The sequence below is a fragment of the Acanthochromis polyacanthus genome, chromosome 2, assembly GCF_021347895.1.
Source record: "Acanthochromis polyacanthus isolate Apoly-LR-REF ecotype Palm Island chromosome 2, KAUST_Apoly_ChrSc, whole genome shotgun sequence".
Lineage (NCBI taxonomy): Eukaryota > Metazoa > Chordata > Actinopteri > Pomacentridae > Acanthochromis > Acanthochromis polyacanthus.
In genome coordinates this window covers 7,597,421-7,611,277 of record NC_067114.1, presented here as the reverse complement: position 1 = coordinate 7,611,277, position 13,857 = coordinate 7,597,421, and the positions used below count along the sequence as shown (strand labels likewise).

General features: G+C 38.5%; 1 protein-coding gene across 2 annotated transcripts in view; it reads left to right on the top strand.

Moving 5' to 3' along the window:
• Window positions 1–13,857, top strand: part of gpc6a (glypican 6a) — a 157,440-nt gene that overhangs the window by 110,658 nt on the left and 32,925 nt on the right. Inside the window, exon 7 of one of the 2 annotated variants that reach the window (XM_051940981.1) lies at window positions 2,031–2,060. The exons of the other annotated variant lie outside the window; for it this stretch is intronic. Within the exon in view, the coding sequence (XP_051796941.1) occupies window positions 2,031–2,060 (30 nt within the window). The remainder of the gene's footprint in view (window positions 1–2,030; window positions 2,061–13,857) is intronic. 2 annotated transcript variants of the gene reach the window in all.

Sequence of the window (13,857 nt, the reverse complement as noted above, 5' to 3'; positions counted from 1 at the left end):
AGGCAGACTTGGTGGAGGCATGCTGAGCTTAAGGTCGACTTACCGGGGCTTAAGTCCAAAGGCCACAAAAAACAGAGGCATGTTCATGTAGTCCATATAGCCGCCAGGAGCTGTGTGACTTCGAAGTACTCTGAGTTGAAATATATTTCTGTTTCTAACATTCACTGCCAGTGGCTGCAGAGACCTCACAAAAGCACATGCCTGCGTGGACATGCTGCTCAATATTTATTCTTCAGAATGTCTATGACTGCAGGGTAACAGTAAAAAAATAAAAAATCTTTGTAATGGATTACTCAATGCATACAATGACAAAAGTGGCCCATGCCTTATCCACCAAATCTGTATTATGTTGAGTCTACAACAGATTCAACGTCCGCCCACCAAACTTCAAGATAAGGAAAAATCGGAAGACATTAATTGAGGCTATAAAAAGGTCTATTTCACCACCCATTGCTATTGAGGCACATTGTGTAGGAGGCTGTCGGTGTCAAGCCTCAGTATGGAGCAACACAGAAGTTCTCAAGCTGACAAAATGTTAAAGCAAGACTCACAGCCCACGAATGTTCATCTGTTCCCCTTTTTGTCACAAACTACTTTCTGCTGTGATGTCTCGATGTGCTCTCAAGAGCCGTCAGAGTATAATATTGTACGTATAGTATCATATTGTACCTGTTAAAAACTGAATTGTTGTCATACATTTGGAAAGTTTAAGCAAAGGATCTAAATTTTCGTTACATAACGTATAACCCATGACTGTGTTCTGACAAATCTTTTTAGAATGTTCTCTTTATTGGATGATTTATGATGTACAACAATTGATGCCCTGAAAAGATTCCACTGAAATATATTTGGGTGCAGTGAAGGACATTTCAGAGGAATAACAGCTACATTATGTGAGGACGTGGAGTGAATGTTATTAAACTATATAGTTTTATGACGTAAATCTGTTCTTTGACCAATCCATTTAAAGAATTTAAAGAAGCTCCCTTATATAATCCTCTGGCCAAGTAGCAAATCCATTCATTAAATACATTTCTGTTCTTTTACATAAAAGATACAGCTCTTCTCTTCACTCCTCTCCTGTATAAATACTTTGGATTAAAATGGAAAATACTCAGGCACAGAGACATGATTAAAGGCTGCAGAGTGCACTGACATTGTCCTCAGAAGTAGTCCATACTCTTAAATGTCTAGCTGTAATTGTATGAGATAACATGTTCAATGCCTGCGTGAATCGTGAACCTTAGAAATTATTCATGACTTCAGCATATCTTTGCATACAGGCCTTGTCTGGAAAAAAAAATCGTATCAAATACTCCTCTTTGTTGCATAACATGTACATTAAAAGGAGTGTGAAAGGAGAAAAAATACTATAAGGCAAAAAAATCACATTTGGAAAAAATCCAGCAGTTTCGCTATCTTTAATATTTTATATGTACATGCACTCGGGCTTACTGCTTGTAAAAGATTAGAAAAATTCCAAGAAAAATGAACTGGGTTGCTCAAGATAAAATGTCTTACTCTCTCATATCTCACTCATTTTACCTGGATTTCCTTCTGCAAATTTATGATGCAAGTGAAGTAAAATATTGACTGTTGAGTATCTGTCTTAGACTCTTGAATATTAAATGAGTTTGTGTGTTTTGCTAAGCCCAGTTGATTGCATTGAAAGAAATAACTACTGATATTAGATCACTTCAGGCTGATTTGCCCCATTAACCTGCTGTTTGTATGCACGTCTTGATTTATGCATTGATCAGATCTGATAGCAGCAGATTCTAAACTGATTTTGTGGAGGATAAGTCTTTGTGAATAAAACAGTTTGAGGTACTAAATCTCATAGGCTGGTGAACTGAGGCACTAAATCTCATAGGCTGGCGAATGGAATATTTCAGCAGGACCATTTATCATTTAACTTTTTGCTTCACCAACTAATAGACGTTCTTTTGCTCCTGTTCTATCTCTCTGTCTCTCTTTTTCTCTGATGTCCAATTAAAGTTCTGTCTTCTTCATTTCTCTGCTGCTCCCAGAGGGTTGTGTGGAGGACAATGCAACACAGTGTAAGCCTTCCATTCCTCCTCCTACTTTCACCGAGTCATCTGTCTTGTGGTGTTTTAATCAACTTGCCCATTGCACTTCCCTCCTTTACATTATTCAAAGTTGATATTTATTGCCTGTGTGTGACATGTCTGTTTAGTTTGCTTGAATTATTTGGGTTTCTTTGCAACTTTTCTGCAACTGGACGACAAACTGCTGAGGCAGGTATTCAGAATTGTAGTTTTTTGTTTCTTGTTTTGTCTAAAATAGTTCAGAATGGCAACATATTGGTTGAGTTGTTAACAGCAAGCAAGTTGTGAGTTTGAATCCCTGCCATCATTCTCCTTGCTTGAATTTTATACTTTTTCACTTGCATTTTTTCAGCTTTTTCTTCCCATCCAAAAACACACAGCTTACATTTCCCTGAAGGTTGTGATAGATTTTTTTTTTTTTTTGCATATTAAACCTGTATTGACCCAGCAAATATTCCTGGGTGTTCATAACCTGTCAGTTTGTTATCTTCACAAAAATCTTCAAAATCATACCATTTTGCAGAGCCAGTGACTGTTAAAACAAAAGGAATCTTTCCAACTTTCCAGTGGCTCATGAATTACTCAAATATCACATACCGTTGCTGGAAAAACAACCACAACTTGGCATAAAATAGTGATATTTTATGAAAATCACTTTATTCTACATGTGTGAATTAAAGATTCCCCAAACATAAACAGGTTACAATAAACTGATTCTGTAAAAAAGTTAAAATTCTGCTCTCCTCGGTGCAACTGTGATACAAAACAGAAATGCAGAGACTTTTCAGCTGAATTGAATATTCTAAGTACGGTAGTAAAATATCTGTAGTATGTAGAGTCATCGTCTGTTTTCCGGTGTTTGTAAAACCTTAGGCATGGGGGGAAATGTTGTACATGTTGATTTGACATAATTTTTTTTGTAAAATAAATAATTTTTAAAAAATGCTCAAAAATTGCTTCAGATTCAGAAGATTAGGTCAAAACATCCCTGTTAACATTTGTTCAAGGTCAACATTGTATGTGTTACAAACACACAGAGTTAGAAATGAGTAAAGCAAATCTATATGCTTGGTAGCATGCTCCTGCTATGACTGTACTGTAAACAGATGGTGATAACTGATATTTATTTGCTTCTTTCTAACATCTTTAAATCTCAAACACAGAAGACAAAATAAATACAGAAAATCTTTACTCTTATGTTCAGTATCTGATTACAGTCTGATTCGGGTCTGATTTGATAAGCAGTAACATAATCAGTGGCATATTGTGTAATCAGCTACTGGGACTGACTTCAGTGCTGACTTGTGTGAATGATGGGGTGGTCAAGAGGTGTAGTTCAGTGGCAGGGTTGTGTATATGTGAGTTGTGTGTACTTTTCTGTGCTAGTTGGATTTAAAAAGCAAGTGGTTTCACGCACACAAACGCAGAGCAAAAGGTCTAGGAATTAAAAAACGAGGTTTGTGAATGACAGCAAAGCTCTTAGTCATCATTACTTTTGAAATAGTGCATATTGTGTGATCCACTTCCACATCCAGCTCACTGCTAAAGAATTTATTCCTGAAAGAGGCCTGGTTTGATGGACTTATTATGAAAAGGTAATGTAGCTGATTTATAGAGTGTTGTCATGGCTTCATGTGTGCAAAACCGACACAATGAATGGGTAAAACGCTGCCTTTTTGACCACATGCCTTGCTGTACTCTGTTTTGTCTGTGAAGTGAGACTACTATGTAATTTACTTGTGATGTTTGACATATATAAACACAGCCTGGCAGTATTTGCAATTCAGTATGGCTTCTGTATTGCTGGTACCTTTTTTATTATCTGGCCTCACAAAGTGTAACAACCGCAGTCACATTTAGCCATCATATAAAACTGGTTATCAGCTTCTTAAATCAACGCATGGTTTCTAAATCTAACTACGAGCACATTTACATAAACAGTCATTAAAGATTTTCTAGGGCCAGTGATGCCATTTTTCAAGAGAACTGATTGGCCAGTAGGCAGTGGTTTTATACACGTTGATCTGTTATCTTGAACATAATCCACCTGTTAAGTATGCAGTATAGGTTACCATGGCAATGTGCCGTGATAAGGAACGAACTACCATCGTATTCCTGAAAGGCTGGAGTTAAACCTAAAGTTACCCTTCTAATCCTAAATCCGCCTTCGTAGTGGAGGTATCAGTTCTTTCTAATTCAAAAGAAAGCTTCTTCTGGAGTCAGAAGTCTGTTCTACTGTCCCTCTTTGTAGCATTGATCATAGGTGGCAGCCTTCTTCCAAGGTTTGACAGTTTGGGTGCATACAGTGTGTTGTTTTCTGGCATACTGACTGGTCTACTAAAAAACAAACAAAAAAAACCCAAGAAACTGATGGCAACCCGCAGAGGCTGTGATGTTTAATTAAAAACATGGCATTTTTAATGTCAGGTACAAAGCCACTGCTACATCTGATTTTTCTTTCTAAATTACTGTAGGAACTGACTGGTTCCATATTGTGGCTCTGCTGAGGTTTTGTTGGATTTTAATGCAAGCCTGTAACATAGCTCTCAGAACTGTGTTGTTGGCAGGTTTATCCACAACTTTGGTCCAGAATGGAGCTTCTCAACCCTTACTGGACTGATGAAGTTTTTTATAGACATTCTTGGTCACCAGCATGTAATGCCGACTGACTTTGGTAATCCCTGGGTTTTCCTCTAGCACTGACCATGAGGTTGATTTTTTTGTGATTTCAGCCTTAGCTAGATTTGTTACATTGGGATGCATCATTTCAGTTCTGTTCTCTGGATGACATTAAGTGCCATTTAAGTCTCTGTCATGATGACCCTTTGCTAACTAAACTCCCACAATGTTGACCTCTTGCTAATAACCCCTTCTTGGGTGACTATATTGTTAAACACTAAGAGGCTTCACCTGGTGGCACAAACAGCTACTACAGTTAATGTACAATACTTGTCGAGAATTTTTGGAGTTTTTTGCTTTGTCTTTTGGAGCTTGTGGAGCAGATACAGGGATACAATTTTTTTTCTTCAGTTGTATTTCAGAGCTGTTCTATTGTCAAACATATACACTCTTTTGATTTTAATAACTTTAAAGTACTTGAAGTTTGTGTTGTCTAGAATAATGGTATAGGATTAGGACTCTGCAGAAGGTAAATATCAAATGGCTCAGATCGGGTCGGAAAAAACCTTGATCAAGACAACCCTACCACTTGATAACTATGTATGCATAAGTATGCCTAAATACAACCTCATAGGGCTTCTGGCCATAGACTTTTAACCTTCCTCTTCAAAGCAGTATAATCAAGATATTTCTTTACCCCAATAATAAAAACTGTATAGTATATTTAAGTAAGAGAATAAATAAGAATTTACCAAAACTCTTTTCTATGCTAATTGGTCTTCATTCACTGTTGAGACAAATTTTATATGTTTAGCATACACAGTATTATTGGAGCATATCCTCTACCATGTGTTCCATGTTCTCATTTATAGTTTGAGGAGGTTAGCAATATTTATATCCCTAATTTACTTTGCCAGTCATAACCAGATGTCTGATGGCACAATTCTGACAGAAATTACTTTAGTCTGTCTCCTTAAACTAACATTGCTGACAGAACATTACTGTCCATTTCTCCATTACACAAATGCTTGCAGTGGAAAAAATGTGATAGATGACCAGAGGGAATTCCATTATTGATTTATTTGACCATTTTCTAAATATTTTGAGCCTCCCTAATGAGTTGTTTGTTGTTGAGCACTGTTGAAATGTGGATGCAGTTGGAAAGAAAGTAAATCAGTCATTAGCAGTGGCCAGGCCTTTCTCCACGCTCCATTTCACATTGTTTTAGCAGAGTGCCAGGGCCAGGAAACGATCTGGCTAAGACCATTTTTCTCAGGAAGGAAAATGTGTTAAATAAATGATCAGTGTTTTATTTCTTCAATCAGTCACAGTAATCCAGTGTTGATAGGCACCACCTATGTATGCTTTAGTGTGCATTTGTTATTGTAGCCACACTATACTGAGAGGACTAAAGGGTTTTATAGAGATTTAGTGAAACACACTGTGCATTTGAATGCATGAAAAGAAACCCAGAGCTGAACATCCTTCAGTCCCTGAATGGCAGTTGACATCACTATTCCCACATGAAAGTTTCATCCTGCCAGAGTAATCAGTCATAGAGAAATCACTCCGTCCAGTGCAATCGCAGACACAACTGCCAATTATGACCAAATGTAACACAGCCAAATTGGTTAAATCCATGAGTCATGCCATAAAATGGATCCAGTTACAGCCCTAATGAATTTCTGGCATGTAATGCAGATCTGCCCCGTATAGTTTTTTCTCTTTAATAGTCTGTGCAGATCAGCAGGCAAAAAAAGGAACAAGTGTTAAGACCAGTTAATCGCACTGGCATGCTAATTCAGTATACTGGCCATGCTGAGCTAATGCTTTAGCAGCAGTACCAACCACGGGGCACAAGTGCTGTTGGGCTTTCTAAACTCTATTTTAGATTGTGCTGACAAAGTTTTGGGAAAGAGAGAATTTTTTACTTCATGGTATCAGAACTTGAGTACTTTTAAAAAATACAATTGCTGTGGCTGAGTGCAGCTGTACTTTAGAACTTTGTACTTATGATACCTGCATTATATGTAAGACGGCAGCATTTACTATTGATATGTTGTCTGTTTTTTCCCCTTTACTTTTGTATTTTTTTGCTTTATAGAGTTTTTGTCTGCACAGTATCTCTGCTGAGGGAGTACTTTGACCATATAGATCAGGATGTTCACAACTGTTTCAGATACAGGGACATGAACCTATAGGACGTGAGCTGAGAAGCCCAAGATTGATGATGTGCCCCAATTCAACTCTATTATTACAGAATTGTTTGTATGAGGAGAAAAACAACACAACCACACTGTCACGAATTGGACTGAAGTTTTCTCTGTCTCAGATGGCTTTAAAATCTTGTTTTGGCAGCCATGGGAAGCAGTGGCGGCTGGTGAGTTTTTCTCTTGGGGGGGCGCACTTAATTTACCAAACCAAGTAGCCGAGTCGGCAACACCGGAATACAAGAATTGATGTAAATTATGTTCACAGCCATTTGATGTGCTATTACTGTGCACCACTACGAGGGTACACCTAAGCACTACTGCTGAGTCAAATAGACAATGAAATGCACGTAAATGTTACCAGCTAGTGAATTTGAATTTATCTCCCCAGTGTTTGATATGATTTGCTCCAGATAAGGTGTAATTGGTACACAAACCCTTAAAATCTCCTTTTCTATAATTAAACGAATTAAGAATGTATAAATATGCAAATCTATTTTTTACTTCAAAAGTAAAAAAAGAAACAATTCATTTTTCCAGCTTCAAAGAGTGCCAAGTGCTTCTTCTGTCCAGCAAAATCTTTGGAACAGCATATTTATATTTACATACTCAAATAAACAAAAACAAATCCATACCTGTGAAACCAACAAGCATTGGACATTTTGTTTAAAAAAAACTAACTATAAGGCTTAAAGCAGACAGCGCTTCTGTGAGCTAACTTTTACATTAACAACCTTACGTGACAATGAGATAACAGCAAATTTGCATATTTAAGATCAAAGCAATAAAAATTTGTCACTTTGCCTGAAAAAAAAATAGTGAAACCATTAGGCATTATACTATGTATAACTGTGCATGTGACAAATAAAACCTATCTTATCTTATCTTAGGCTTTGAGCCCAAATTGCTTGTGTCAACTAACATTAAATATTTACAATGAAAATAAAGAAAAACAGTAATTCCTCAGATTTCAGAACATATGAAAATCAACAGGCTTTCAGTCTAAAGTGCCACTTGTGTCAGCTAACATTTCTATTTACATTATTAAATGACAAAAAAGTAAATCCTCACATTTTAGAGATTAAAGCCAGCACCTCTACATCTGTGTTATTTTACTTTCTCGAAGAAATGCTTTAAATCCGCCATACCTGTCTGAATCCAGGCTTGATCAGTTGCCTTGGTTTGAAAAAGCAGGCAAGGGAAGCAAAATAAAGCACCTGCCTCACTGCATCCTGTCCAGGCCGTTTGCATTTTTCAGAGAGATGTTTCAGGTCTCTGACCCCCGTTGGTGTCCACAGAACTTCAGTGCCAACACTTTGAAAAAGCAAGCAGGGAAAGCAATACAGAGCATTGCTAACTTCACATCCAGCTAGCCAGCTGTGTTTAGCATAACACAGGCGGGAGAAGCCCCGGGTGTAACTCCGTCCACGGTCACTTGCCTGCTGCTGGATTTGTAAATCAGGTTGCTCCGGTCCTAGCTCCTTTATCCTTTTTTTTCCCTCCAGCGAACAAGGAAGTAAAAGGATTATTTCGTAAAGAAACAACCGAATTTTCTTTTGCTGCCGCCTTCATCTTCTGTCTTGTTGTTGTGGTCTGTCTGTTTCTCTCCGTATGTGTCTGTGTACGCTGCCAGGGGTGACTTTGATTGACAGGTATCATGAATCAATCAGATCAGATGAAAAATGACCACCCAAACGCGCTGATTCGCCAGGGACACAGAGAGCTGCGCCCGGAGGACAATCTTTAAGTAACCAATTAGAGACCAGTATTAAGTCACATGAAAGCCAAAAGTTTTAGAATGTACATACACACTCATTTGGCAGGCGCCCCTCGCTATTGAAACGTGTAAAACAACCCCCCCAAAAAAAACCAATATGGAATGGAAAGGCTTAAAAAAATAAAAATGAGACCTATTGTATGAGTGAACACTGTGCAGATGTGTTAATTACTTTAAATATGCATTTATGTTTACTGTATCAATACCTTTTTCACAAAATCTTGATGGGGGCGGCGCCCTAGGGCCCCTATTAACAAGCCACCACTGATAGGAAGGAGGAACGTGCTGTTACTGTACAGCTTTGCTTTTGTAGTGCTCTAATAAAGAAATGACCGCTCAGAGTAAGTTCATTTATAAATTGAGCTGGAGAACCTACAACCATTCCAGCATTTCGCTGGTCTATTCTACATCTTTATTTGATGCCTAATAATTATGCGTTTAAAATAATGGAATTGTGTAAACTGGATTGTCTCAGGATAGACCTCCACAGCAAAGTGGAGGACAATGAATCCGTCTGTCCAGAGGTAATTTTGTCTGTCAATAGAGATAAGGATCTGACAGTGAATGATGTGTAATCAGCGATGCTCACTCAACAGAAACCTGTCTCTGAAAATGAATTAGGATTAATATACGTGGACAGACACAACAGATCAGCATGGCCACCTTCTGACTCATTAGTGTTTAAAAGAAGCTTCACAACTTTATACAATATTACGTTCATGCTGTCACCCACTTGCTCACATATTCTGTGCAGACTTCTATTTCTCTCCTTTTTCGCTTCTTGAGCTACTCCGTATGCAGTCTTCTCTCCAGTATGTTCATTGTTGGCTAGGTTAGCAGTGCACACACTAAATGATGCATCACAGTAGTAAAATATTTTTCATGTATGTGCTTTTTGGGGGATTTGAATGCTCCAGTCTCTCACAAAAACACACAATTGAGCAAAAAAATGTAGCTTGAAAGGAAGACCAACTTGCAGTACCATGTGCCAGTGTGCCTGTTCCTGCTGTAGAAGAAAGAACAAATGGGGTTAGACACCTATTGTGGTGGACAGCTGCTCGGGAAATATGCACAGTATGGTGCATGCAGCAGGGATATATGCTGGTAAACTGCAAAACCCTGGTGATGTTTTTGTTGTTTGGCTGTCTCCAGCACCTCTGCCTGCTTTTCTTTGCAAGCTCTTGCAGGCTTTTGCTACTCCCTGTTCTGGGAGTTCTTTACAAATCTTACACTACAGTGCAAGAGCGCTTCATGATTATATACTGACAAAATCAACAGTGTTCGAAATATTTTGAGCGAGAAGGTGGAAAGACTTTCTATCAGATTTCCAGTCTCACTCAACACAGGCATAATGAGCATCAGTGACAGCCTTTCACATCTAGACATCTCAAACATGTGGACTTTGTTTCAGATTTCAAAAACTTGGCTGAGACAACCAAACCTGAAGTGGTAAAACAAGCATCTCACTGCGCCACATGGTTATAATTGTCACTACACAGACACAATTGGAAAAGACAGTTGATTTGTGGATTGTTAGCAGGTTCCTTCAGTTTGCACTTGCAAGTTGGAGACAACACTGTTTTGTGTTTTTAAGTAAATTCAATAATAATAGGGGAAGTTTGCTGGAAACATGTCATTATGCCATAGTTTCTTTTGAACATTCGAGGAGAGGTGTCATGAACATCAGTGCATTTCATCATTTGTAAGTATATACAGAAAATTGCTAGCATTCAGTTTCATGTAAATAGCCACAGTGGCCAGTGTATATTGTGATGCTGCATACAAATGATACTGTACCACTTTCAGCAGGCTTGTCTGGAGACAGCCTGATTAATTAACCAATCACTGACTCTGCCATGTAAAAATGAGTGAAAGCTTCCTTGTAATCTAACGGTCCATGCTGCCATTACTCACAGCCAGTGCCCTTAAGGAAAAGGTACGTCCGCGAGGTAAACAAGGAGACATCCTCTATCATGGATCATTCATTCCCTGGATCCACATAATCATTTCAGAAAGCTCAAGCCTTCCTGACTCACATCAATCTTTATTTGCTCCCAGCGACATGAACTTAAGTTTTAGCTTAGATGAGAGTCAGTTTCCATCTCATGCAAAATTTTGGGCCCACACTAGTTCACGAAACCTGGCTCCTTTACCAGCCGAGCAGCTTGTCAGTAGATGTTGCCAGAACGTCACAGCATGTATTGGAATCTGCTTCGGTTCCAGCCTCCTTGCTTATCATCGGTCTGTTTAGCCCACTACCGTTTCCCTTGACAGTGGTTATCACATCTGCCTAAAGGTACAGAGTGTTTACCTTGATTTAACACTGCAGAGCCTTGTGAGCTAAACTCATCTACATAGGTAGGCAGGAAATAAAGCACAGTGTGTCCAAGGAAATCCTATTTAGAGCATTATGGCTCACAAAATGTGGGGCCATTGTGCCTGAAGTAAGCTAACCCAATTGCTGTGAGCACAACAAGGAAATGACCATTCGCACAGCTTCCCTTTGGAGATTTTCCTTCTTTTTTAAAAACCCGTCTTAGCTACGCTTTATAAAATTTAAATCGCTCAGTGCACAGAGACTGCTTCAATCCACTATACTATTAGCTGGTTCCTTATGGTGTCCATGTGACCTAGAAACTACAGGCCTTTAAGTGATCCCGCAGTCTATCTATGCATATATTTATCAAGGTTACATAACTAATTTTGTGTGAGAATTGGTCAAACAGCCGTTCCTTGTAACAGTGCTACAGTATCTGCTCCATTTAGTGTAGTGTAGTGTTCCGGTTTATTGTGCCTCTCTTTTGTGCACTGGGGTTCAAACTTGGTAGAAGTTACAGAGAATTTGTTTCTCATTCAGCGTCACTCTGGAGTGATCAGCCTATAATGTAGAGTAAGGAGGGAATTCAAAGGAAAAGAAGAATTCTAAATCATGCTGGATTCTGTACCAGTAACTAGCCCAAGCTCAATCAATACTGATGCTGTCCCCACTGCAAATTATTCAAGGGCCCGACTTGTTAATGTTGAAGGTGTACTGATGAAGGGGCCTTTTGTAATCAATTTATGGCCGAACACATCAACATGTTGCATTTTTAATGTTTTTTTTAAAAAGCCACATTAACACCAATATGCAAGGGATTTAAGCTAATTTATTCCGTGAAGTTGCTTTAGTAACTTTACCTCACTGAGGAGCATCTGTTTATAAATCCTTTCCCCCCAAATGGTATGTTTACCCTTGGGATGGGGCACAAAACCAGCTGTGTATGAAACTTCCATCTGTGCTTACATTAGTCAGGTCACGGTTTGTTTAGCATGAATGTGCTGCACAGAAACTGTTTTAGTATCTGTATTATCTGAGGTCCGTGTTTTCTCCCTTACACTAATATAAATTAAGCTTTATCCAATATGAAACTGTGAACAGTATTTAGTATAGCTAGCATTTTCTATGGAGACCTAATGAACAACTACTTTGTAAGATTTGTAGATGCCTTAAAGGATAGACATTACAATGATCAGCTAAGGACATTTTAGGAATCAGGTTATGTTGCTAAATGACTGATATAAATGTCCATTGGTTTTATATGGAAGCAGTGATAAATTGCTGCTTCTGTGTCATTTAAAGAAGTTCATCTACAATTTTACAGTATTTATATTATTTGAGGTGTCTCGCTGTGTTAATATATACTGCATTACTTATAATGCATGAACAGAAAATGTCTCAGCATTTCACAGATGCATTTTAGCAGGTCTTTTTTAAGAGTAATCTGCCTTTCCTGTATCTAATTTGACACTGTGTGTTCAGACAGGTCAGGAATCTGTCCTGGACTCTGTCCTACTCTGAAATTTCAATGTTTTTGTATTTGCAACCTACAATGATTCTAATTAATAGATTCCTGGTTTTCCTTTCCATTCTCCTGTTGAAGATGCATATCTGAAGATTTCAACTGTAAGATCTCACTGGCAGATGTTATAGCAAATACAGATGAATTTGAGCTTTTCAATTTATGACTATAATACATATGTAATTATAGAGATGCGTGTGCACAAACGGCACGGTGCTTTAAAAATCACGAATAGCGCTATTGTTATGGAGATAAGTTGTGAATTACATGCTAGCTACACCTGCTGCATGTTGCTGGATTTAACAGCTGTGTGGGAAATTTCATTACGGTTACAGAACCTCCACAAATGTGCGTGTAATTAGCTCTAGACATGAGCAGAAAAATTATTAAAACATTGCACTAACCATTTTATCTGTAGCAGTAAAAACTGGAACTTTTGAAGTTCAAATAACCATGACCTACTATGCTTTAACAGCCACTGACATGTTTGTAGATCTAATGAACACAATTATATCAACTACATCGAAATCCTCAGGTCTGCTTACGAAAGATAGTCGTGTGTTATTTCATCTCTACTGCTACAGTACTTTGAGTAGATGCTGCATTAAAAATTGAGACCACAGCTGAAAGAGACCTCACGTTCATGTTTCTGCAGACTCCTTGTGTTTGTGGTAACTGCTCTTTCTGTGAAATGAAAAAAAAGGCTAGTGCTGAGGTTTGGGTCCTGCCACAGCACTTCAGCAGCAGGACTGGACTCACCTCTGAATAGCCAACTGAAAAGCATACTTAATATTCTCGATGTAATGGCTGCAGAGTTGCAGGCATCTGAGCTCTCAGATATATCTCCATGAAGTTATTACCTTGACCCTTTTTGCTCGTCATAGCATGAGTTGTTAGAAAAGTGTGCCTCCAAGCGCTGTGGTTAGGACCAATACCTCTCAAGCCATCAGTTCTGATTATCCGTGATTTTGCAGATAAAAACAGTATGGCCTGTTTGATACAAACATTCTCCTACTCATATACAAAGATCCTTGTCTCATAATGCAAAAGTGCAAAGAGTGTAATAGTCCTTGTTGTAAATGACAGTCTTAAACTTCTAAAGATTCATTTTACCATCTTTAAATGTCCTACAGAACAACATTCCGTATGTCAGGTGTCGGCAAGTAGATCCGATTCCGCGAGCGGGGGCGAGGGGGGGGCATAACGCGAGCAGCGGAGCTTCTACAGCTGATCGCAGCTGCTTGGGACACACATCTCAATTCTGATCACAGATGTATTAAAAATGACTCCCGAGACACACACATGTTTTGCACACACTGTTGCTCAGTGAAATCTGGCTGGTA